Raw genomic sequence first — 27,083 nt, forward strand, 5'->3', positions numbered from 1 at the left:
TGACAGCTCCGTCTGTGCCTATGCCCTTCTTCCCCATTTCCATGGCAATGGAAACCTCAGGTGATGAGTGTGCTCATGCTAGCCCCTGCCGGGAGCCAGTGGGTTAGCGCAGATGGTGTGACCAGAGTGGTTGCTGCCAAACGACCCAGAGAGAAAAACCTGGAGTAGGGAGAACCTGGAAGAAACCAGTGGAATTGTGGATTCAGGTCTGGGCTCCACGTTTTAGAAAGGTCATTGATAAATTGCACAACACCCAGAAAAGGACAGCCAGGATAGGGGAGCCCCTTGATCAAACAGTATAAAGATCAGTCATGGAACTCAGTGGGGATGTCTCTGTCACTCCAAAGCGTTTAGTAAGCCCCTGCTGATTGCCAGGCTCTGTTCTGAAAAGACAAAATTGAGAGTCCATGCTCTCTATCAGGGGAAACAACATATACGTGTGTATACATTTATATATACATACATATACATGCAGAATATGTATCTAATGATATACAGAACCATTGCTGGATGGCGGGAGAGCTTGTCTTCTTCCTCTTCTAATAAAGGGCATCTCTCATCTCTACACATGGACCAGATTCCATCCTGTGGGATCCTGGGCCCTAAAGATGCTGGTTAGGTTCCTTTTGGTGAACTCTTTGGCTCTTTATGACCCAATCCTGTAGCCATAGAGAGAATTATTTAAAACATAGGTTTGGATTGTGTCTAGGGTCTCCTCAAAAGAGGGAAGTAGAAAGATTCATTAATCAGGTATGGGACAGCTATTCATTCCTGTACAAAAAAAAAAATGCTTGGCACATGCGCATATGCACACGCATGCACACACACAAACACGCGCACACACACACACACACACACACACACATACACACACCAAACCTCTCAAGACAGCATTGACTAAGACTTAAATAAGCTATATTTAAAACATCCTAACATAAAGCTGCTGCATTAGCATTTCCCCCTCACTTCATTTCTGTGCTCTCTGAACATCTCCTGCAGGTCTCTGTATTCAGACAAGTCAGGTCAGGGCTTGGACCTCGTTATCCTGACCATGGTAATCTTCTCCAAGAAATTTGTAGTTGTAGAACAATCATTTCTCCTCTCTGTTAGCTCTAACTCAGAGATCCAAGAAGCCCCAAGCTCTCAAAGCACACCTCCAAAGCTCAATCCATCCATCTCAAAATCCCTTTTCAGGTACTCATGTTCAGGGAAGAAACACAGAACAGGCAATCTAGGCAGGAGGTGGGCTGGCTGCCATGTGGGAACAGTTTGCCACCTCAACTGGGGTGAGGGAGGAAGCCCTTCCCCCACCCCTTACAGGAAATTCCAGAATGACCTGATATCACATGTCTTGGAGAAGAGAGAGGAAGGAAGACAGAGCATAGAAGGTGCCTCTTCTTTTAGCCTGATGCAGTACCCTGCCCCCCACAGCTGAAGTGGGAACCTGGAACCATTTAGGATTTGCCATTTCATCCCAAAGGGCCAAGTCCTTCAGAACTAAGCATGTTTCCCAGAAAAGGCCAGAGTGCCGCTTCAGCCCTCAGGTATGGGTGCTCCTGCTAGCCCACACTCCAGGGAACTGCTCCTCACCACCATCACATAGACAAAATAGATACCACATGTTTTGAGAAGGAAGGGCATTAGTGTCTGGGGCCAGGAAACTGGTCAGGAAAGGCTCACAGCTATGCTTATGCTGAATTTCGGAGGAAACAAGAAGCAGAAGTGAGGAGGGAGAGAATTCCAGGCACTGAGGATGGCCAGTAGAGAAGTGTGGAAATGTGAGGTGTGGCCTCATCTATGGGGAGCTGCGGGTGGGCCAAGGACGTTAGAGAAGGGAGAATTGGCTTTCAGCTGCAGACAAAGTTTAGATCGGAGCCTGGAGTAATAGGATTGGAGAAAACTGATCCTCGGGGGTTCTCCCGTGGACACTTCCTTCCAAGCTGACATCAAATGATTCATGAATACGCTTTGAGTCCCTGCAGTCAACCCGTTCCAAATTCATCTGCCTCTACTCTTGTCTTACCCACTTTTCTTTATCTCTTCTACAAGAATACCATGAGATAACTCTATAAGCGTTGCTAAAATCTAGGTAAGCCATCTCTATAGTCTTCCCCTTATATACCAATTTAGTAAGTGCTCAAAAAAGGAAATGGAACAAGCCTGGAATGACCTGTTTTTGCCGAAGCCAGGCTGGTTCTCTGGTCACCACTTCCGTTTCTTGATGTACAACAACAATCGCTTTAATAATAGATTCTAGAATTTCCCTGGGAGTTCAAGTCCAGCTCACTGGCCTGTCATTTACAGACTCTAGCTCTGCTCCACTGTTCTACCCCACCCTCTCCTTTCTTAAAACATTGAACCATTTCTTCATCTTTCTGCCATCCCCGACAGCCCTGCAGTTGTTGCTGCCAGTTCTTTCCACACCCAGCATTCATTAAGCACCTAGAGTGTACCAGCACTGGCCTAAGTTTGGTTGGATACCCAAACATGTTGTTCTTGGGAGATTTGAATTCATCAAAGGCAGTCAAGCATTCCTGGCTATTTCTTTATTTATCTTGGGCATAAACTCCCTTTTAGCAGCTTTTCTTCTCTCCTTTTCAGTCTAGAGGTCTTTCTCTTTGGCAGAGCAAACAAAATCGAAGAAGAACTGGGCAGCTAGACCTTCTCATTCATTCCCAGCAGCACATTTGTCCCATCTTTGATCCTCTCCTTTTCCTCAACTTGGTTTTAAATGATCACAACATTTCTTGTTGCTGTCAGTTTTCTGCAACTCATTCTGAGCGTTAGCCCTCCTGATGCTTTTTGAAGAGCAGTGTCACACGTTTTTAGTCCTCTTGTATTAGCAGCTTTTGCTTCTTGCTTCTGTCTGTAACTTTTCAAAATCTGGGGTGGATTATAAAAATGTCCAACTTTGAGTGACTTAACTCTGTTCAGTGCACTGACTGACCATGATTCCAGAAGACCCATGGTGAAGATGGCTGCCCACCTTCTGCCTGAGAGGGGACAGACTCAGTCTTCAGAATGAGGGTGCCAATGTGGGGATTTATTTGTGGAATTATGTACATTTGTGACAAGGGTTTGTTTTTTTTTTCCCCCCGTGGGAAGGAAAAAAAAGATAGAAGCTTGATAATTGAAAGACTAAAGAAAAAGGTTGTTAAGATCTCTGCACATCTACATTAGTCTCTTCAGCTAACTCTTCCTTTTCCTCACCAACAAAAATGCCTCTTCTTGTGTCTGCAGAATTTCATTTTTCCATTTCCCACCTCTCCTGAGCTCACTTTCCCTATAGAATTTGCCTCCATGGGCTCCTAGCAATTCCTCCTTTGAAAGCTGTTCTCCCCAAGTCCAGCATAAACATCCTTCCCTGTCACAAACTCTTAAGAGCTGCTGGTCCTCTTCATCAGTTTCAGCACAACAACCAGACCTTGTTTTGGACAGTCAGATCCAGAATCGAGTGCCCCCTTGTTTGTTCCCCACTTTTTGAAGGATGAATTCAGTCATTATTTTTGTGCAGTCATTTTCAATCATGTCTGACTCTTCCTGGCCCTATTTAGGATTTTCTTGGCAAAGATACTGGAGTGGTTTGCCATTTCCTTCTCCAGCTCATTTTACAGATGAAGAAACTGAGGCAAACAGGGCTAAATGACTTGCCTGAGTTCACACAGCTAGTAAGTATCTGAGGCCAGATTTAAACTCATGAAGATGGGTCTTCCTGATTCCAAGCCCAGCCAGCACTCTATCTGCTGCCCTCATTAAGTAATTAGCTGCTCTGATTTTGACAGAGGGAATTCCACTGAATGTGTGGATAGGTACCGTCCCCTCTTCTGTGCACCTGTTTTTGGTGTGTTTCCTGAACTCATCATCTGTTTCCTCCTTCTATCCAGGTAGTTCACAGTATACTCCTAACCTAGTGTGATAACAAGGGGTAGTACCAGATAAACAAGAGGAGACAAATTGCAGAGATGTTGCCCCTAATTCTCTCAAGACTTAGCTGAAATGCAGTCTCCCACAGAAAGCTTTTCTTCCAGTAGAGAGTTCTTCTTTATCCCCCCCCCACCAAAAAAAATTACTTGGTGCTTATCTTGAATAGACTTTGCTATCCATGTACAAATCGTGCCCCTCACTAGAATGTAGGCCTCTTAAGGGTAAGACCTGTTTGTTTGTTTTTTAACCGAACACCATGCCTGGCACACATCAGATGCTTCATCCAATTTGTCAAATTGTGGGTTTGATGTGGAATTGCCAGGTTTTGATAATTGATTGGTCTTAAGAGTATAAGAGGCAGGAGGCAGAGATGCCTCTACTGTTAAAAGCTTGGATGACTGCCCTCTTCCTCCTAACATGAAAGCCAAGAGGAGGAGAAGGCTGGAGGATCCTGGAGGATTCCTGTTAGGAAGGTAGAGTTTGAGGTCCTAGTGGGGCATCCATGTAGAGATGTACAGCATGAAATGCAGGACTAGAATTTGGGGCAGAGGTTGGGAATCACCTTCCTTGAGGCTATGGAAGTAAGTGAGTTCTTAGGATCAAAGATTTGTGACTGAAAGGAGCCTGAGAAAGCCATCATTCAAAAGCATACAGAGGAAAGAGGATTGGGAAAGGGAAAAAAAACCCTTTTGAGGGGAAGGCGAAAAAGATCGCTGACAATTCAATTCTATTCCATAAGCCTTTTCTAAGTGCCTTCTAAAAGGGCCACTGTGCTAGAGGCTAGAGATATTAAGATGAAATGACAAACTATTCCTGCCCTCAAGGGGCATGTGCTCTGCTGGGGCTACAGCAGGTACACAGAGAGGTCAACACAAAAGAATTTGGGGAAGAAAGCAACCCCAGAAAACCAGTGGAACTACCAATGGGAATCAGAAGCTTAATGGAGAAGGGAGCCCCTGAGCTGGTCATGAGGCACACTATGGATCCCAAGGGGCAGAGATAGGGACCACATGCACAGCAGGCTTGTGGGGCATTCCTCTGTGAGGCAGGAGATGGAACTCAGAGAGACCCACTTTGGCTGAAAGAGAGTGTTATAGGGCAGCTAGGTAACACAGTGGATGGAGCGCTGGGCCTGGAGTCAGGAGGACCCGAGTTCAAATCTGGCCCATACACTGTACTGGCTATGTGACTCTGAGCAAATCATTTCATCCTGGTTTCCTCAGTTTTCTCATCTGTAAAACAAGCTGGAGAAGGAAATGGCAAACCACTCTGGTATCTGTGCCAAGAAAACCCCAAATGGGGTCACAGAGAGTCAGACACAACTAAAACAACTGAACAACAAATATTTGCAGCTTTGTGGAAGATGGATTGGAGACAGAAAATACTGGAAACCAATCAGTATGCTATTGCAATAGTCCAGGGAAGGGAGAGAGAAGCAATGGACATATGGATGGATGGATGGATGGATGGATGGATGGATGGATGGATGGATGGATGGATAGACAGACAGGTAGATGGATAGATGGATGATAGATAAAAAAGAACAAATGAATGGATAAACAGACAGATAGATAAAAAGACAGATGAACAGATACAAAGACAGAAAAACAAACAAAAGCTAGACAAGTACAAGAGCTCTGGGAGTGGCAGTATCTCCCAGACCAGTGGTCCTACTTCCAGCCAAGTCCTCACAGGCATCATCCAAGGAAGATGCAGAGACCCTGTGGAGAAGGGGCCAGCCCCACCACCACCCACCATCTGCCAACCAGTTACCACACACAGGACAAGCAAGCAAACCCTACCTGAAGCAGTGAAGCCCCCTGAGAGGGAGATGGGAACACATGCCAGGCATATCCCCCCCCGCCACCACCTTGACTGCTATCTCCCCTCAGTCCCTGATAGGGTCAGCCTGGGACCCTGTGCCCAAGAGCCTTAGGAATAGTACTGCTTCCAGTTCAGTGCCCTTGGCTATCATCCTGGGGAGCAATCCCTTTGGAGATACATCCTGGGGATGTCTCATGCAAGCCTTATAGCCCTGATTACAAAAGACCCAGCAAAGCAGGTTCTGCCCATGAGTCCTTGGCCCTTTTAAATGATGTAACATCAGCAACTGATGATATTTTATCAGTGGAAATGACATTACAGACTAGATGTGACCATCTATTTTGCCCAGGATGCATCCCAAAGACCACGGATGTTTCTGGCTGAGACTTTCCATAGGTGCTATCTCCCCCTAAGACTGTCTTACTTTTCTCTTTGTATCTCCAGAGCTTAGCCTTCATTCATTCAGGAGGGCCTGCCTGTTTGCTCTAGTAAGAGACAGAGGCCTGAATTCGGATGTTGGCAGTAGGCTTGGAAAGAAAGGGGTGAATTCCAGAGGAATTGGCCAAGGTAGAATTAAAGAACTGGTCAGCTGATTGGATGGTGGTACAGGGTGGACTGGCAGTCTCTTGAAAGACAGACAGTGGGAGAGTCACTGTAGGGAAGCCTAAGAGGCCAAAGAACGAAGAGGGAGGTTTGCATTTGTTGCCTAGAGGACCATCAGTAATCTTAGAAATCACAGCTTAAGAAGATGGAAAGGGCCCAAGACCAGAGGTCAAGGGCTTGACAAACAATTGGGTAAAATGGAACCTGAGGCAATGGTTGGAGGGGTGGCACAGGTGAGGAGCCACATGGAAGCTGGAGGAGTCTCCATTTCAGCCATGACTCAGGAATTGAAATTCAGGATCCAGAGCCTCCTTTGGGGGAAAGCTACTTCCTCCCAGAGGTTCTAGAGATGGTCCAGATCAGCCTAGACAATTGGCCCAGCCCCTGGGTGAGGGGTCATGGAGAGGCTTCCATGTCTTTTTTTCCAGACAATGCTACAATATAACCTCTGCGCAAGGGCGCCGTGTTCTGATACCCTCTGCAGAGCATCCACTCATCTCTTCATATTCCTGGGTTTATCTGAACCCCACCCCTACCTGTGTTAGCTTAGGTAGAAGGGTCCTTCTACTCACCCCTCCCCCAACATTGTTGTCCTGATGCAAGCAGAAACATCCCCTTCAGGACAATAGCAGATATTTATTAAATGCCTACTGTATGCAGGGCAGTATGACTCCTAGCCCTGGGGAAGATGTAGAACCTGGTCCCTGCCTTCCCAGAGCTCACATGATAAGTGCATCCCCTCCAAGGGGATGTGAGGGAAGGAGAAATGAGAGAAGTCTTCCTGGAGAATGTATAATTTGAACTGGGCTTTAAAGAATGAGGAGCTCAGAGGAATGGCAAGCCTTTCCTGCAAAAATACTGCTTCTTTGTAGATACAGCTCCCCTCTTCTGACCAGTCCTGCTCTAAGACACAGAAATAGGCTGAGCCAGTCAGTGGACAACCTTTAAGTACCTGCTCTGTGCCAGGCATCATCCCTGCCCTCAAGGAGCGCACATTCCAGTGAAGACGACAGGTTTATTTGCACGTATGTGTGTACAAAGTAATTTAGGCAGAGGGAACCAGCATTGGCCAAGGGGCCAAGAAGGCCCCAAGTAGGAGACAGTGTGCCCATGAGCTCTGAGGGAAGGCTAGAATCCCAGTAGGTGCTGCCGGCCTTTGCTCCAGGTGGATGAGGCTCCCTCCCGCTCTCACCTGGCTCCTTCTTCCCTGAGGCCCTTGGTCCAGAGCTGAAGCATCTTTTGTCAGGGGCGTCCTTGACCGAGACCATCTGCCTCTTCTCCAGTTGAGCAGAGTTTTCTCCTCTGTTCAGTGTTGAGTGTTAAACAGCCTGAGACAGACAGCTGGCAGGCTCCTGGCATCTCTGAAAAACTGGTTATGGCTTTCTTTCTCCCCAGTTGTCAGATTGTTGATATATTGTGTGAATGTGTTTCTGAGAACCTTTTACCCCTTAAGCTTCTCCCTGTCTGTCTGAATCCTGCTTCCAGTGGTTGGAGAAACTGTCTCCACAGCAGCAGATGGTGAACATTCTCTCACACCAGTCTCAGAGCTACAAGGCCCCAGAAGCCATGCAGCCTAATTCCCTTATTTTACAGATAGGGAAACTAAGGGCCGAGTCACTCAGGGAGCAAGGTCCACTGTGGCACAGTGGGTAGAGCTCAAGGCCTGGAGTCAGCAAGACTTGAATCCAAATCTGGCCTCAGATAGTGTGTGACCCTGGGCAAGTCATTTAACCTCTATCTGCCTCAGTTTCCTCTTCTGTAAAAGGAAAATAATAATATCATTTACCTCCCAGGGTTGTTGTGAGTATCAAATGAGATAATGAGTATAAAACTTTGAGCCCAGAGCCTGGTACGTGGTACGAATTGTAGAGATGTTTGTCATTCAGTCACTTTTCAGTCTTGTCTGACTCTTCGTGACTCCATTTGGGGTTTTCCTGGCAAACATACTGGAGTAGTTCCCTCTCCTGCTCATTTTACAGATGAGAAAACTGAGGCAAACAGGATTAAGTGACTTCTCCAGAGTCACATAGCTAGTAAGTTGTCTGAGATCAGATTTGAACTTGGGTCTTCTGACTCCAGAGTTCCAGGCCTGGTGCTCTATCCACTGTGCCATCTAACTGTCCATATGAATATTAGCTGTCATTATTATGAAGTGAGATAATAACTGTACAGTACTTAGCCCAGGGCCATTAGACTCTATAGACATGTCAGCTGTTATTGGCTGTCAAAGGCAGGTTTGAACTTGGGTGCCCCAAGTCCAGAGTCGGGGTTCTTTCCACTATCCCCTGCACTATGCCCCTAGTAAGCAGACTGGCTTCTCTGGAAGATATCTCCTTAATCTGGTACTTGCCAAGGCAGCACATCCTAGGACACCTTTGGTTTGGGTTTCTCAATGTCACTTTCAGAAAGTTGTAATTCTTAGGAAGCTTTTCCTTACTTCAAACCTGCACCCAGCTCCTCAACCCTCCAGCCCAAGATCCTGCTTCTGCCCCCTCAGACCAAGCTAGATCCCTCCCCTCCCTGACAGCCATTCACCTCTCTGAGGTCAGCCATCATGATTCCCAAGCCAGGACGAGAGCCCTGCCCTCAAGGGCCTTACCTTGTAATGGGGGAGGACAGCACAGACCCTGGACATAGAATGCTTGAGAGGGAGAATGGTCACCCCAGCCTAGCCTGGAGATGGCCTGGAGCCCAGGGACCCAGGGACCCCTACCACTAAGAAGGAAAAGTTTGCAAATGAAAAGTTTAAATAAGATTGCCAGGCTAGAGATATTTTTTTAAAAAGAGAGGGGTTCCACCATCCCTCAAGGATGTAAGTGAATGTGGTGGATTGAAAGTGAATTGGTGAATGAATAAATAAAAGAGTGAATGAGGGCACAAGTGAATCTCTGCCAGACAGACAGACAGACAGGATCACTTCTTGGAAAAAATCTTGGTCAGCTGTTGACAATCATGAAACTGTATTTCTTTAAAGCTGTGTTGTCTCCTGAAGACCCCCTGCTGATTCAGACCAAGCTTCCTCTGGTCACATCTAAGCTTCACTTAGAGGTTTTATTATGCAAGAAATCCAAGACATTGGAGCAGCAGGTTTGAAACTAGAAGTGATAATGAGTCAGAAAAGATTGAATAACGGTAACTTCCTTTTTAAAAGTTCCCTAAAATGAACCTGAAAATAAGCAAAATCTCTACAGCTGGAAAACTGGCCAAAATATTCTTGCCCTCAGAATGCGCAGGCGCCTTTTCTGGGGCAGTGGGCTCCCTGCCCCACCCCCACCCCTGTGAAAAAGTGGGGGGGAGGGGCATTGCCCTCTGTCCTCAGACAGTGAAGTGCACCCAGGGAAGCACCAGGCTAGCCACACCACTCCCCTGCTCTGCAATCCCAGTGGCTCCCTCCTGCCTCTCAGAAGGATTACAGACTTCATTGTTCAATATATAAAACCCTTCAAAATTTCTTTTCACGACCCATTTCGCACTCCTCTTACTTCCACACTTGGGCCTCCATGACTTACCTGTGCCTCTCTTATGTGACATTCTATTCCCTGTCTCCAAACATTTGCCCAGGCTGTTCCCCCTGCCTAGAATACCCTCCTTCCTCACACTTGCCTCATAGAATCCCCAACATTCTCTAGTACCAACTCTTAGTCAAAACGTCTCCAGTTACTTTGAACTTGCTTTGTATCCTTTTGATTTACTTTCACATGTGTATGTTGTTTTCTGTGGTGGAGTACAAAACATCTTAAGGCGACCATATTAAGTCCTTTTGGCTCTGTACACAAAGTATCCTGCACACAATAGGCACCTAATAACTCTTTGCTGATTGACTGACTCTTCAGGGGTAGCAAAGGACTTCAGCTGAAGAGATCAGAGACCACCATCAGATTGAACCATCCAACCCACCCATTTCACAGATGACAAAAATGAGTCCCTAGATCATATAGGCACTACATTAGCCTTGAAGGTCCCTTCCAGCTCCAAATTTATGAACCTAGGAAATAAACAATGTGGCGAGGGATCGCAGACATGTTATTGCTGGACAGTCCCTGCAGATGAGGGGCTCTTCCCCTCCCTGTGTCATGGATACCCTCCCCCCAAACCTAAATGTGCACTTTCTCAGAATTGTGTTTTGTAAGTGCATAAATAAAAAACATAGAATGACAAAGGAAACTAGTTGTAATGAAATAGTTATCAAAATAGAAGTAAATCCCTAGGCTCCCAGTGAAGAAGCTCAGATCTAATTCAGCACCTAGTTTATTGATGAGGAAAGTAAACCCTGAAGAGCCCAAAAGAACCTGGGTCAGCAGTGGCCCGAACTGGGGCTCTGACATCATCCACCCGCATGAAATGAAGTTTTCCACACTCCTAAGCTGCTGCTGTCAATCGCAAAGCCAATGAGAAGCCACCATTGTTTATTCCATGAACTAGGAAATAACCCCTGCGTCCCCAGCAGCTGAGTTTACATCATCCAGCCATGGGATCCGGATGAGACTGTAATATGCATTCCCCTGCTGCTGTACAAGGAAGGGCCAAGGGGGAGCTTGCCAGGGCTTCCAGCACCCCAATGCTGGGGGCCCGGAATGTCTCTGAAATCATGAGTTGGCAGCATTCAAACCCAGCCCTACTTCCTCTGAATACATCTGTCAGTGGTATTTTCCATTGTATCATTGAAGGCATGTTTGGGTGTGTGGGTGTGGGGGTGGGGGAGGAGAGGGGAGAAGGGAGAGAGAAGGAGAGAGGAAGAGAAGAGAAAAGGAAAAAGAGAGAACATGAGAGAGACTGGGAAAGGGGAGAGGAGAAAGGAATGAAGGGAAGGGGAGAGGGAAGAAAAGGGAGAGACAGAGAGAGGAAGAGGGGAAAAAGGAGAGAGCATGTGACAGACAGAGGAAAAGAGGAGGAAGGAGAGAGAGGAAAGGGGTAGAATGACAAGTAGATGACACTTGCCACCAAAATATTTGCTGCCACATAGAGAAGTCAATGTGTTGGGGCATATGGTTCCAGACGTGTGGATAAACCAAATGGGAGGAGCAGACCTGACTGTACATGTGAGTTGGTGCACTGGCTTCCATGGGGGCATTTCCCTGCTGCTCTCACTTCCTGGCCTGGGTATTGCCCTCAGTGCCTGCTGGGCATGGCTCCACCATCCTCAGTACCCACCTGCCCTGATCAGAGTCCATCTAGTACGAATGCAAAGGTGGAGAAAGTGGGGCCTCCTGGATGAGATCACCCAAGGTCTGATCTCATGGGGTATTGTTTCTTTTTCGCCTCAGCTACAACAAGTATATAAAAAACTGGCTGAAGGGGGACTCCAAATGAAGCTTTGACCATGAAGGGCATTGTAGACTTGCCCTGACCCAGGGTAGCAGGAGTGGAAGAAGGCAGCCTGGCCCCCTGCCTCCCCTGCTTTGTTCCCTTCCTGGCCCCTGCTGCTCCACCCCCCACCCCCGCACCAACCTCCTGGGCACCTCCCTCCCCCACCCTTGTGACTGTGCAGGTCAGAGTTCGGACCTGCCTATGGTGCCCGACTGGTGACATATTGACTTAGAAAACCACAAATTAACATTATCTTTGTTATATGGCATTTTCTTTTATTTTTCTGGGTTAAACTACAGAGAGACCCCAACAAGAACTGTCGAAAGGGGAAGATGACTTCATAGGTGCTGAGTTCCCCATTCTTTGAGGTCTCCAGTAGAGACTAAATGAGGACTTGTCAGGAATACTGGGGAGGCCAGGAACTTGGCTGATGACTGGCTTTGAGAATCCGAGGTTCCCAACATAAGCCTCAGTTCCTGATGGGATTCTCGTTGTGAGCATCCAGGATGGTGCAGACATGTTACAGCCAGGTCTAAAGGAGAACCTCCTCTCTGGCTGCTGCCACTCCTCCCCTAACTTAGTTTAATCAGGATGGCCTTATTTAGGAGTTTCCAACTGTATCTCATTTAAAGGAGAATACCCTGGCTTTTGAGGGCATAAATATGTCAAAAAAAAAAAAAACCCTCCCCCGGGAACCACAAAGTTGAGTTGTTCCCTCCTTTTAATTAAAATGCTGAACTGCTGGAAATATTCCATGCTGATGGGAAAACCTCATGCTTTTTAACTCTCTGACTCCTCATCTGCAGTTTAATGGGGGTTGACAGAGGGGAGAGGGTGCCATGTATCTGTGGGGAGCTTGAGGTGGGGTCAGCTGGTCAGACCACTTAGAAACCTGTAGTTCATTCTTATGCCTGAGTAAGTCAGATAATGTCTTTGAGAAGCTCCAGGTCTAAAAAGGATATTTCCATGAGCCTTTGGGCTCAAACACTGGACATTTTGGACAGGGATGACCCTGATTGGAGGACCCTGCCCCCTCCATGGTCCACCGTGGCTGAATTTCATTACATTACATTACAGATGCCTTTGGCCATCCTCCCAGAAGCAAGAGGACAGGGTGATGGAAAGAACTTTGGACTTGGAGTCAGGAGATCTAAATTCATATCTCAGCTTACTAGTTAAGAGACGGCAAGCAGGTTACTTAACCTTTGAGCATCACTTTCTCCTTTTGTAAGATGAAGGAATTAGCATTTGCATTGCCTACAGATTTCCTGAACCAGAAAGAAGTTTGTGAGGCTGCCTAGTCTGACCCTCTCATTTTAGGGTGGAAGAAACTGAGATAGGGGAAGGGGTAATGCCCTCCCTAAGGTCAGAGAAGCAGGAAGCATCCAAAGCAGAATTGGAACCCAGGTCCTCAAATTCCAGGGCCTGTGTCCCTTCCCCTGCACTACCAGAACTTGCCAAGGTATTTGAGAAAAGGCCCCTGGAAACCACAAAGCTTGCTGGGAATGTGGACTAGTTTCTTCCTACCCATCAGGGATTCCCTCCTCATCCCTCTTCTCCCGGTAGTTGCTGGTCCCACGATGCTTTTTATGTGTGTGTGTATGTGTGTGTGTGTGTGTGTGTGTGTGTGTGTGTGCATGCATACGTGCATGCATGTTCATCTTTGAGAGAAACAGTTGTTTCCCTCATTTTGCTTACATCCCCAGTGCCAAGCTTACCACTGGTGCTTAAAAAACGTTTGTCTATTAATTGGTTGAATCAATGGATATTTAGTAAAAGAAGCAGAGATTCTGAGTAGCTGACCTGTCCACACTGACCATATGTCTTCTTTCATTAGGGCAGTCACACTAACAAATGAGACAAGTACTCAAGTCAACTGTGAGTTTTTAGCAGAACTTTAAATGAGTTCATACAGTTCTTGTGGAGAAGGTGACAAGCCAGAGAGATAGATGGATAGTTAAAATGAATAACAGAAAGAGGAGAGATAGATTATTACAGATGGATGAGCTAGAACAATGAGCTCGATAGATCAATAACATCGAGGAGATAGATTGATGATAGACAGATAGCAAGACCAGATGAGAGAGATCAATGATACATAGGCAGGCAGGCAGGCAGGTGGAAGATTAAGGCATTGATTAAGCATTTACTGTGTGCCCAACACTGCACTGAACTCTGGGGATACAAAATAAAACCAAGACAGTCCCTGGCCTCAAGGAGTGCATATTCTGATGGGAGGGGGCTGATTGGGGCAGAGCAGACAAGTGGGCAGAGCCAGGAGCAGCATGAGGAGAAAAGGAAACAGGGAAGGCTGGGCTTCTTCAGGAGGCCTGGGTCTCCTGGGCAGTAGTTACTGGTCAGACGAGAAGCCTCTCGTTGGGGAGATGGCTACTGGCAAGGGGGTCAGCCAGTCTGTCAAGAGCAATTGACTCAGGACCAGGGGCAGGGCCAGACTCAAAGAGCTGTTCTGTGAAGGACCATGGGACCTGCTGATGTCATCAGGGTTTTGTTTTTCAAAAAGAGAACACAGTTCCTCCCTGATCTTTGTTGAGACACGGGGCTGAGTGTCCCCAGAAAGAAGCTGAGATCTGCCGTGTCTCCAGTCTTCTCTGGGCCCTGTTGGGTTAGGATGCTGGAGCCCCAGAGGACACAAGGGAGTGTATGGGGTTGTCTGTCCTGCCAGCATGGGAGCCAGGGTCCAGAGCCTCGATGGCTGCTGATGTAGATGATAGCTTAGGGTACTCCCCGATGCCCAGGTAGCCTGGCATTCCTGCCAGCACCAAGAAGGATGGGTTCAATCTCTCAGCAGGCAGATGGCTCCTTATTCCAGTGGCCTGTATTTCTGTAAGAAGCCTTTGAGTTATTTCTATTCCATCCTCTTCACCAGTGTGGTGGAGTCAGGAAACCTGAGTTTGAATCCTGTCCCTGAGGATTACTAGCTATGTAACCCCAAGCCAGTTAATCTCCCTGAGCCTCAGTTTCTTCATCTACAAAATGGGGGTAGCAGTATGACCTATGTCCTAGGTTCTTGGGAGGAAAGTTCTTTGTAAACCCTAAATCACCATAGGAAGATGTTATGATTCCTACACTCCTTCTGTCACTTGGACTTATCAGTTCTTTCTCAGAATGAGTGGTGGTGGTGGTGGTTGTGCTTTTTTTTTAATTTCTCTTTCTTTTCTGTAGCACTATCTTGTTCCAGGACCCCATCTTCTCCCACCTAAATCACTGTTCCACTTCCTCAGCTGATGCCTCCACTGGCCTCTCTTCTTTCTAGCCAAATCTTCTCAAATCACACTTTGATCATGTGACTCCCCTGTTCAGCAAACTTCTGAGGCCCCTTAGAGTTGGCATAGAGAAAGGAATTAGACCCAGGCCCTTCCAGATCAGGTGATTCCGTCTGCTAGTTCAGGCAGTGCCTTCTTTGCATCCAGTCCTAGAGAGCTGTCCAGGGTCACAGCTGGGATGTGTTGGGGTCAAGTCTTGAGCGCGGTTTTTGCCTCTGAGGCTAGCTCCCAAGCCCCTCTTCACTATCAAATCATGTATTTATTATGGTGTAGAAGATCTAGATTCCTAAAGTCCTTCTGTAGGCCACCTCAATCTTATTTGTAGTTGTAACTCCCTGCCTAGCCTATGCTAGTGTCCTTCCCCCACCTCCCCATCTCCTCCCGAAGCAGCCCCACAACATGGCAGCCAACTCTGGACCTTCCCTTCCCAAGATTCCCTCAGCACTGCCTGCTTAAGTAACTGCATTAAATATCATCAGTTCCTAGCTAACAGTGAGATGCAGTTGTGTCTTGTTTCCTGAGCACCAGCCTCTTGGAAGCCAGGAGCTGGCCAGTGTGTGATCTCCATAGTAGTGCTGCATGCATTTCTTTTTTTCTTTTTTCTTTTTTCTTTTTTTTTTTGAAGGGGGAGGCTAGGCAATCAAGGTTAGGCGACTTGCCCCAGGTCACACAGCTAGTAAGTGTGAAGTGTCTGAGGCTGGATTTGAACTTGGGTCCTCCTGACTCCAGGGTTGGTACTTAGTTATTCACTTTACCACCTACGTGCCTCCTTGCCTTTCTTCATTCCTCCTTCAACATCATTGAAAATCTACTTTTGAACTTTTGGTCAAGAAGGCCTGAGTCCCTGTTCTTCTGAGATTGGGATAGCTACTGAGTCCTGGCTTTAGAAGAGCAAGTCTAAACTTGACAGTGGAATAACTAAGCCATCATTCCCTCAACTTTGTATGGAAGTGTGTGTGTGTGTGTGTGTGTGTATGGGGAGTGGGGAGATAATACACAGAGCAGGAAGGAGAGAGGTGAGGGGAAGGGAGAGAGATAACACAGAGAAGGAGAAAGATGGAGAGACAGAGGAGTATTACAGCCTTCTGGCCACTTGGCTTGCCCCTTCATTGTCTTCCATGCAGATGTGTACTAATAGATTCACATTTACCTCTGGCAGTGTAGATCCCTTCCTTGCTGTCAAGAACATCATGGTTAGGCAGTTTCTCCTGTTGATGTTATTAAATACTTTGCCATAAATCAGACGTGCCACCCACATGCTCCCATGTCAGCTTGGAGGCAAAGTGGTCTTCCCCCCTCCTCTACATTCCCCCCCCCCCCCAGTCAATCACATGTACAATGTGTGCTCTGTGCAGGGAGCTAAAGATCTGTTGAGAAAACATTACCCAAGCGTGCAAGTATTTGTTGGAGATTAGGTCACCCTGGGAGTCCCAGCACCACACTGTGCCCACAGTCAGTCATTGACTCTGGCTTCAGCTAACGGCCAGATTCCCTTTAGCCTCATGAAAGGGACACACTAAGTCTCCCCCAAGTGGACCTGAGATGTTGCCCTCATTAGCTGTCCCTCAAAAAGAAGTTTTCTCTTAAGAGAGAGAAAGACACAGACGCAGAAACGGAAACATATGCAAGAGACAGAGAGTGACACAGAGACACATAGACAAGAGAGAGAGAGAGCTGAAGGCTCAGGGCCTCTGTTTACTGTCATCCCCTGGTCCTGAGGGCCACATTGTCACCCTGCTGGTCCCTCAATGATGGCTGGAAAGCTCATTCTCCCCATGGGAGCTCCAGCCCCACTCTGCTCTGAGGTTAGCTCAGCAGCAGCCTAAGCAGAGCCCACCGATTGAGTCCCCACATTGGGTTTTGCCATCGTGGAGGGAGAAAGAGGAAGACAAAGATTGTGAACAACAAAACATTGATTTTCTCAACCAGCTGTGTTACCAGCAAAAGGGTAGCCTATTTATAATCACTGCACAGCTTTCATAAATCAAGGCTTTTTCTCCAGCAATGCATTTAATGAGGCCCAGTAAGCGATTTCATGGTGCACCCATCATTACCGTTGGATAGAAAGCGGGGTGGCCTTCGAGGGTCTAAGCTCTCACTGGTGCCTTTTCATTCTTTGCAAAAAGATCGACCTCTAAACATTGTTCACAGTGTGGAGAAGTCTGTGCACAGGCCCTGGGACTTTCTATGCTGGAGAAGTGTCAGGCCGTTTGATGAAACATCCCGGTGTTCACTGGGACCAGACGACCAGCCAAATAGAATGCGTGTTCTGTAGAGTACCTTTTCATCCTTAAGGTGTACAAAGCGCCTGCAGCTGAAAGCCCTCAGCACTCCGGGCCTGATCAATAGGATGTTTATGCCTCTTGGGCCATGAATTGGTGGTTTGTGATTTTGTATCTGCTCTCTACACAAAAGCTGTAGCTGTTGTATGTAGCAGGGCTGCGCTTTCAGGAACATGCTTCTCCCCGGGGGGAAGAAAGGCCACTCTTAGAATGGGAGCCTGGCTTTTATAAGCTACCCCAGGTTCATTAATGAAAGAGCGTTAGGTCTAAGCCCCAGGCCCTTGGACAAGAGCGCCAGACTCTGCATGTTCCCCTTCCATCAAGAGAACAGCAAATGGGGAGCCGACGGGCCCTGCTAATTTATGTGAGAATGTTTTATAAGAATCAGCGGTAAAGCCACCATTGCCCGAGCATTTACCCTTCTCCAGCTTTAATTGCTAATTGGAGATTGGATCCCATAATTCCCACTCTCAGATTCCTTCCATCTTGGTTAATAAAATCAGAGCAGTCTCGCTGTACAGCTTCTAGCAAACACGTTTCCTTTACCCACATTGCCAGGAATCCAGGGAGCCTCTAATTCCTCATTACACTGTTTAATGGTGTAGATCGTGACACTTTGTTCCACTCTTGTACTTTGGAATGCTGGGGCCTGGCTTCACACGTCGAGGGGTTCGGCTGGGCCCCCCCAGGTCTGATGGCCTCCTTGCAGGTACTTCTCGGCTTCTTCGTTCTCAATGAGCTCATTATTTCCGACCTTTAAACCCCATATTTTGCCAGCAGGAACTTTCAGGAATCAGCCTTCTGAAGCTGCCTCAGCCAACTGGACTTGTTTGACTTTATACTTCAAGGCCAGATGCTTCCAGGGGAAGGGTCATTTCCCACCTCACCTCCTGACCCCATATTCTTGGGGGGGAAATAGGTGTGTGTGTGTGAGTGTGTGTGTGTGTGTGTGTGTGTGTGTGTGAGAGAGAGAGAGAAAGAGAGAGAGAGAGAGAGAGAGAGAGACGGAGGGAGGGAGGGAGGGAGAGGAGATCTTTGTACACACACATGCTACTGGCTGCTTTTTTTTTTTTTACTTTAATCTGCCTCAGAAATCAGGACAGGATTTCACTTGCTTTTCACGTGTTTCATTCATTTAACATTCTCATCTTCCTTTTTAGGATCCCCCAAATCAAAGTGAGAGGATTTGAGTCTTCCTAGAAAAGAAAGAGAGAGAAACAACTAAGTGCTTGCCGACACTTGTGGAAAGTATCCCGGCTCTCCCTCAGTGAAACAGCTCTTGGGTAGGCAAGGAAAGGAAAAAGTGGAAAAAAAAAGACCTTCACTTGTAACCAGAAAGGGGTCAAGCCAGCATCTTCTTCTCAGCCCAGAGAGGCTTAAAAGTGTCATCCATGTGAATGAGTAGCTGTAGTTATAAGTCAGCTCTGATTTCCAATGTTGTGCTGGATTTCTAGATAAGGGAGGCAGAGATGGAGAGGAGACAGACAGACAGAGATAGAAGAGAGAGAATAAGGAGGAGGGGATAAAGAAAAAGGAGAGAGAATGATGAAAGGGAGAAAGAAAAAGAGGAGAGAATGGAGGGAGAAAGAAACAGAGACAGGTAGAGAACATAATAAATAAGGAGAGAGAATAAGAGGGAAAGAGATAAGGACAAGGAGGAAAAGAGAAAATGAAAGAGGGAAGACTGGTGAGAGAGAAAGAGAGGGAGAGAGATAGAGAAAGAAAGACAGAAGAGAATAAGAGAAGAGAGAGAAGGAGGGAGGGAGGGAGAGACAGAGAATAGAATGAGAGAGGTGCAGCAGAAAGAATCAGCACGTATTAAGGGCTCGCTGTTCTAAGCAGCATGCTAAGCACTAGTGATAAAAACACAAGCAAACAGGACGTTGTCTGTCTCAGAGGAGCTTCCATTCTAGTAGGGAAAACCAGCACCTTAAGGAGACAAGAAGGGAGAGTGGGGAAGACATTGGTGTAGAATTTGCTGGGAAGTGACTTGGAGCCTGGTTCTGAGCACAGTAAGGTGAAAGTTCATCCACTAGAACCAGGGCCCCAGGACGAGAGCCTGAGGTAATCATCCAAGGGAGGCCCAAGAGTGATGTCCCATTTCTTTCACCTCACCAGGCCGTGGAAGTGATCAGAAGGTAACAAATCCAACTTGTAAAGAATGAATAGATAGACCTAAATTTTTTCAAATTCAAATCCCAATTGTCTAGAACTTATCCAGATGTCCTTGAGCAGGAGGATGCTGCAAGGGGTAGTGACCCCTGGTCTCTTTGTGTGACATTGTCTCCTTGGTCCTCCTTGGACAAGCTGGCCTGAGTGGTCCCTTTAGCCAAGGCCTCTGGATTGCCTGAGGGCACGGGAGGAGGGAGAGCATTCCAGGCATTGGAGACTGAAGCCAGTTGATCCAGAATTGAAGAGGGAGCAAGTGGAGAGAGTAGGAGGCTATATGTGACAATAACCCTTTCTAGATAGTTGGTACTGAAGGAAAGGAGAAATATGGAACAGTTCAGTTCAAGTTCTAGAGCACTGGGCACCATAGACCATCCCTTCCTCTTGGATACTCTCTCCTGGCTTAGTGTCCCTGACTGCTTTCTCCCAGTTCTCTTTGCACCCTTCTGATCACTCCTTCTCAACTCTCTCTGCTGGAATATCATCCATTTCCTTCCTGCCATGTATGGGTGTTCTGTCCTAGACCATCACCTTTTATCACCACTCTTTCTCAGAGGTCCCATCAATTTCCACAGGTTCAGGTGATTCCCTAGTTAACGTAACAAACCCTGAACTCTCTCTTGAGCGCCAACTGCCCACTGGACATTCCCCCTGGATAGCCCATCAACATCTCAACTGCAAGATTTCTAAAACAAAATTATTTTTCCTTGGCCTCACTGTTCCTCCTGACTTTCCTGTTTCTGTGGAGAGCATCACTCATCTGCCGGTCATAAACTCAGCGTCATCCTTGGCTCGTCCCTCTTGCTCCTCTGCCTATTGAGTAAGGTGCCAAGTCTTGTTTATTCTACTTCCACAGCATTTCTCACATCTGCCCCTTCCCCTCCCCCCACCCTGATTTAGGCCCCCCATCAGGGTTATATAGTAGCCCTCCAGTTGAGCTCCCTACCTCTCCTCTTGCCAGCCCACTCTTCACCCTACAACATTGCCCTGACCACATCACTCACTTGCTTGGGTGTCTCCCCTCAGCCACACTCCCTACTTCTAGTTCCCTATCTGTGCCTTTGCTCAGCCAATCTCCCATGCCAGGCTAGCTTTGCCTCCTGCATGGCCTGACTCAAGTGTCCTTCCTGCCATAAGGCCTTTTCTTACCTCCTTGTCAATTGATGTTTTCCCTACTCAAAATCTGTTGTCCTTAGTTATTTCAGTCACGTCTGACTCTCTGTGACCCCATTTGGGGTTTTCTCAGCAGAGACACGGGAGTGGTTTGTCATTTCTTTCTCCAGCTTATTTTACAGATGAGGAAGCTGAGGCAGATAGGGTGAAGTGACTTTCCCAGAGTCACCCAACTAGGAAGTGTCTGAGGTCAGATTTGAGCTCAGGTCATCCTGACTCTAGGCCCAGCACTATATCCACTGTGGCACCCAGCTGCCCTAGCCTCATTCCCTCAGGGGAAATACTTGGTATATGGCTTATTTCTCTGGGAGCGTATTGCTTCTTTTCTTTTTTATTATATTTATTTATTTATTTTTAGATTTTGACATTCATTTGCACAAAATTTTGAGTTCCAGTTATTCTCCCCATCTCTTCCCTCGCCTCACCCCATAATACCTTGCATTCTGATTACCCCTTCCCTCAATGTACCCTCCCTTCTATCACAACCCACCCTTCCCTTATCCCCATCTTCTCTCTTTTCTTGTAGGGCAAGATAAATTTCTATACCCCATTACCTGTGTTTCTTATTTCCCAGTTACATGCAATAATAATTCTCAACATTCATTTCTAATACTTTGAATTCCAACTTCTCTCCCTCCTTCCCTCCCTACTCATCCCCTCTGAGAAGGCAAGCAATTCAATACAGGCTATGTATGTGTCGTTTTGCAAAAGATTTCCATAATAGTCATGTTGTGTAAGACTAACTATATTGCCTTGTATCCTACCCTGTCCCCACCTTTTTTTATTCTCATTTGACCTTGTCCCTTCCCAAAAGTGTTTACTTCTAGTTACTCCCTTCTCCCATTTGCCCTCCCTTCTATCATCCCCCTCACCCCACTTGTCCCCTCCTCCCCTACTTTCCTGTAGTGTAAGATAGATTTTCATACCAAATTTAGTGAGCATGTTATTCCCTCTTTAAGCCATGTGTGAAGAGGGTAAGCTTCACTTTTCCCCTCTCACCTTCTCCATTTTCTCCTCCATTGAACAAGATTTTTATTATCTCTTTTATGAGTTATAGCCTGCCCCATTCCCTTTCTCCTCCCAGTATTTTCCTCCCTCACCCCTTAATTTTTATTTTATTTTTTTATGGATATCATCTCCTCTGATTCAATTCAACCTGTACTCTGTGTGTGTGTGTGTGTGTGTGTGTGTGTGTGTGTGTGTAATCCCTCCAATAACCCAAACACTGAGAAAAGTTTCAAGAGTTACAATGTAAACAGTTCAACTTTAGTAAGTCCCTTATGATTTCTCTTTCCTGTTTACCTTTTTATGCTTCTCTTGAATCTTGTGTTTGAAAGTCAGATTTTCTATTCAGTTCTGGTCTTTTCATCAAGAATGCTTGAAAGTCCTCTATTTCATTGAATGGCCATTTATTCCCTTGAAGCATGATAACTCAGTTTTTCTGGGTAGGTGATTCTTGGTTTTAGTCCTAGTTTCTTTGGCACCTGGAATATCCTATTCCAAGCCCTTTGATCCCTTAATGTAGAAGCTGCCAGAACCTGTGTTATCCTGATTGTATTTCCACAATACTTGAATTGTTTCTTTCTAGCTGCTTGAAATATTTTCTCCTTGACCTGGGAACTCTGAAATTTGGCCACAATGTTCCTAGGAGTTTCTCTTTTCATGCCTCATTCAGGAGGTCATCGGTGGATTCTATCAATATTTATTTTGCTCTCTGGTTCGAGAATATCAGGGCAGTTTTCCTTGATAATTTCATGGAAGATAATGTCTAAGCTCTTTTTTTGATCATGGCTTTCAGGTAGTCCCATAACTTTTAAATGGTCTCTCCTGGATCTATTTTCCAGATCAGTTGTTTTTCCAATGAAATGTTTTACATTATCTTCAATTTTTTCAAGCTTTTGGTTTTGTTTTCTAACTTCTTGGTTTATCTCATAGTCATTAGCTTCCCTGAACTTGATTCTCTCTTTTGAACCTTCTTTTCCATTTAGCTAGTTTTGCTTTTTAAAGCCTCCTTCCCCTCATTGGCTTTTTGGACCTCTTTTTCCAATTGAGTTAGCCTCTTTTTAAAGGTGTTATTTTCCTCAGCATTTTTTTGGTTCTCCTTTAGCAGGCTGCTGACATGCTTTTCAAGCTGTTCTATGGCCTGAGATCATTTCATATTCATTTTGGAGGTACTGGAGGTGGAGGCCTTGACTTCTTCTGACAGTATGCCTTGTTCTTTCTCATCTGAAAGAATGGGAGGAGACACCTCTTCACTAAGGAAGTAACCTTCTATGGTCTTATTTTTTTCCATTTTTTGGGCATTTTCCCAGCCAGTTACTTGACTTCTGAATCCTTTGTCAAGAGGAGGGTCCTAGTGCTCCTTCTCTTCCCAGTACTGTGCTTAAGGCTGAGGTTCAGATCAGCTGCTCAATTCTGCCAAAGGCTTTAAACTGAGCTGCCTGGACAATGGACCCAGGCTGCTTCCCCACAGCTGCCTGCTGCCCATTGCTGCCACCACCTGGGGCCAATGCTGGGAGAACCCCATTCCCTTCTCTTCCAGCTGGGAAAGCCCTCCCATACTAACCTTTGGAGCTTTCTTTGTCACTTGTGGGTGGAGGGATCTGGGATGCTCCCTGCTGGGAATTCTGCCCTGGAGGTCTGTTCAGGTCCTGTTCCTCCCAGTGCCGTGTGGTCAGGGCTGGGCTCCATTCTGCTCAGCATCCCATGAGATAGACCTTTCCTGTTGGCCTTCCAGGTTACCTTTGGCTGGAAACCTCTTTCACTCTGTTGTTCTGTGGCTTCTGCTGCTCTAAAATTTGTTGAGAGTCATTTTTTACAGGTATTTTATGGGCTGTGGGGGAAGCGCTAGAGTATATGCATCTTTCTACTCTGCCATCTTTACTTTTTTTCAATTGAAGATGATGGTTTTACTTCCTTGTACACCTTGTCCTTAGCATAGTGCCTTCATGTGGCACCTATTGAATGACATGCTGGTGAAATTGATTGGATGTAATAAAAAGTTTGTTTTATTAATTTAATATTTTAGATTTTCTATCACTTTAGCTTGAAATAGTGAGATTTTACTATCGTGATAAAGGATGACCTTTGTGCCATACTGCTTTACCATTTATTCAGCATTTAAGTTACACTGCCCCATCTCATCCTCACAACAACTGTAGGAGGGTTAGGATGAATGGGTGGAAAAGCTGTGATTAACTAAAGTTATATCGAGAGGAAAGGCAGAAGTCACATCATTGGGTTCCAGGCTCAGCCTTCTCACTGACGTGTTCCTGCATGGCTCTTGGTCAGTTGAAACTAGGGCTTGTATCCACTCTTCTTGGGGCTTTTCTCCTGCTTATGGGTTGGCTGGTGCCAGGTCAGGGTTGACCCACTGATGGCCATCACCAGCTTATTAATGTTTCCCTTCTCCTCAAACACAAACTCACACACACACACTCACACATTGCATGTTCTTAGGGGCACTCAATGGATCTATTCATGCTAGGCTTTGAAAGCTTCTTCAGAGAAAGTGGGGCTTTCCTCCCCTCCAGACAGAAAACAGTCCAGCCCTTTGTCAAGGTCAACAATAGTCATTTGTGAAGGTCAACCCATGATGGAGGTTGATCATGAAGAATCCCTGTTTGTGTGTTGGAGTTTGCATTGTGAAAACAGAGCTAGTTCTCCACCCATCCCTTCCCATAGCTCCCTTCGTAACTCCAGGGGCACTGGGAAGTGCTGGGTTTGAGGGTGTTTGCTTCGCTTATTAACAGAAATGACATTTGCACAGAGAAGGGGGCTCAACATGCACCAAACCTGCTTAGAAAATTAGCAAGCAGTCTTTAAGTGAACTAACTCAACCTTCATGGAAATTGGAGGATCAAGAGTATGAGATGTTAGATTTCACCTGAAGCCCCAGAAAGATGCTAGGAAGAGTCCTATGCCTGGGCTCAGGAAAAACCCAGTTACCTGAGATGACATTTTCTAGTTGTGGGATGCTGCTCTGAACCTCACTTTCTCCATCTGTAAACTGTATCAGTGCTTGTCCCTTCTTCTCCGTGGTATTGTTACTTTAGTGAATGTTGTATGGACCGAGTCTATGAGGTCTTTTACACACCAGACCAGGTTAGGAAGACTTGTCTTAGAGATGGATGCTGGGCCTCCAGCCTTAATCCTTCAGGGAAAATAAAATGCACTTAATTTCACAACAATTATTAAAAACTTAGTAACCGTCAACCAAAACAGATTCCCCTAAATAAGCATACAGAATAATGAGTGAAAAGTTATAGACAATCTTGAGTTTAAGTATATTTGACAAGCATTTATTGGACACTTACAGCATGCCCAGGAAAGAGCATTCTCAGCCTGGGGGCCAGATGGCCTGTGGGAGGCACAAAGGAGACATGGATTGGGATGTTCAGGAGGCTAGCCTGGCTGGAAGGAGCAGTGAGTGAGGGGGGCTAGAATGACAGGTTAGATCATGTTGTAAAGGGCTTTGAATGCCAAACAGAGGCATTTGCTTTCCATCCAGGAGGATGAAATCTATTTAACAGGATAGAACCTACTTTTAAGAAAATAACTAGACAAATCACATGTTGATTCTATGTCTGTCCCCATATAGCTGGAGTTAGTGCAGATTCACCTGGGGTTAGACCAATTTCATGTCACAAAGTTCTTTCCATATTTCCTCATAGGCTTCATATTTATCACTCTTTACAACATCATCATATTTCATGGCATTCCATTAATACGCCATAATTTATTCAGTCACTCTAGACATATAGGTTGTTTCCTTTTCTTGGGTACTGTGTCTAAAGCCTCCATGTTTTGTTTTGGTACAGAGAGGCCCTTTCTCCCCCCACCGCCTGCCCTTTTATAATATTTTTAGGATAAAGCCCTAGGAGTGAAATAGCTGGGTTAAAAGATATGCTCAGGTTTCTAGCTCTCATTGCATTTTTTCCCAGAATTTCTATCTGTGATCCCACTGACAGGCCATAGGGTCCCTGCTTCCCTTCAGTCCCACCAGCATGGGAATTTTTAAATAGTAAAATGAACTAACTGAAGCAATTAGAGAAGCATTAAGCAAGGATTCTATAATGGATCAGAAGGGTTTAGACTTCTTACTCAAAGAGTGTGAAAGGAGAAAAGCGTTAAGAAGATCATCCCTAGAGTCAGTCAGATGATCAGGGTGCTCATCCTGCCTCTTCTTCTTCATCCTGGAATCATGGCAGCTCATAACTGGGGTCCACAGATCTGACTATGACTCTCTTCTCTTCCAATAAAAAGACTTTGCTTAGATAGCTATGATGCTTCCATACAGAGGCTGCTGGTGGTGCAATGGTTAGAGCACTAGATCTGGAGACAGTAAGATCTGAGTCCCAATCAGGCCTCAGACACTAACTGCGTGACCCTAAACAAGTCACTTGCATATCAGAACTCTATATGACTGGTTTTCACCAACATTTCATTTTCATTGAATTTTAAGCAATTCACAAACAGGATTTCAGCTAACAGAAATCCCTGTCAAAATGAGACTCCATTTTGGGGATGCTAAATACCATGAAATAGTCTTTTCTGTCTCTCCATGCTGATGGCCCAAGGCAGGCCTGGCTGACAGTGTTAAACATGCACGTTGGGTCCATTAAAGCATTTGCAGTAAATGCTAACAATGGGATAAGTGCATTTAGTAGTGGCAAGCAGAGAGGCACTTATGGGAGCTGGATGTTAGGGGAAATGACTGCCACACTTGGCTGTAGAGACACAGAACTGTGGAATGGATCAGAGCTGAGGAAAGAGCTCCCATCACCCCAGACTAATGGCCTCCACTCTTCAAGAATGAGGATCCATTCCAAATGACCAAAAATGTTCAGCCCTCTTCGATCATGGCTCTTTAACCTTGTTTGTGTCAGAGACCCTTAGGCAACAGTCTGGTGAACCCTAGGGATCCCTTCTCAAAATTATGTTTATTAATGAATATGATAAAATATATAGGATGACAACAAAAATCAATTACTTGTTGATACAGTATCATAAAAATAAGTTCATGTGCTCTGTGAAATGTATTCATGGACTCCTTGTGGGTTCGTGAGCTGCAAGTTAAGAACCCCTGACCTAGGTGATGGGAGTTGACTATTCCCATCTGTTGGTTGAGAAAATCTGTAGGGGCCAGAAGTGATTACCAATTTAGCAATGCCTGGAAATGAGACTCAAGTCCAGTAGCATCTGCAAACACTTAAAAAAGAGTATCGTGTATAGGAGGGAGACATTAATTATTCAGTGAACAGAAGATATATTTGGTTATTTATCATATTGAGTCAAGTTGGCATGTTCTGTTGGAACTAAATAATTTAGGCCCAAATGACAATGGACGTGGGTTTTCCAGATTCCTTGCAGTGACTCTGCCCCCTCCCCCAACTCCTCAAACCCCAAGAGGTCTGCAGTGCCTATGTTGGAAATAATTTAGGGTCAGTTTGTAGCTAGAAGGAATCTCGGAGGCCAGTGACCAAATCCCTCATTTTATGCGAAAAGAGTGTAAGTA

The 27,083-nt window shown here is 45.9% G+C and overlaps 1 protein-coding gene across 2 annotated transcripts in view; it reads left to right on the top strand.

Annotated features, from left to right (window-relative positions):
• Positions 1-27,083, top strand: part of LHPP (phospholysine phosphohistidine inorganic pyrophosphate phosphatase) — a 198,930-nt gene that overhangs the window by 114,891 nt on the left and 56,956 nt on the right. The window contains exon 7 of one of the 2 annotated variants that reach the window (XM_072628994.1): positions 18,385-18,789. The exons of the other annotated variant lie outside the window; for it this stretch is intronic. Coding sequence (XP_072485095.1) covers positions 18,385-18,424 — 40 coding nt within the window. The 3' untranslated portion in view covers positions 18,425-18,789. Of the gene's footprint in view, positions 1-18,384; positions 18,790-27,083 lie in introns of those variants that run through there. 2 annotated transcript variants of the gene reach the window in all.

Source organism: Notamacropus eugenii, chromosome 1 (assembly GCF_028372415.1).
Source record: "Notamacropus eugenii isolate mMacEug1 chromosome 1, mMacEug1.pri_v2, whole genome shotgun sequence".
Lineage (NCBI taxonomy): Eukaryota > Metazoa > Chordata > Mammalia > Diprotodontia > Macropodidae > Notamacropus > Notamacropus eugenii.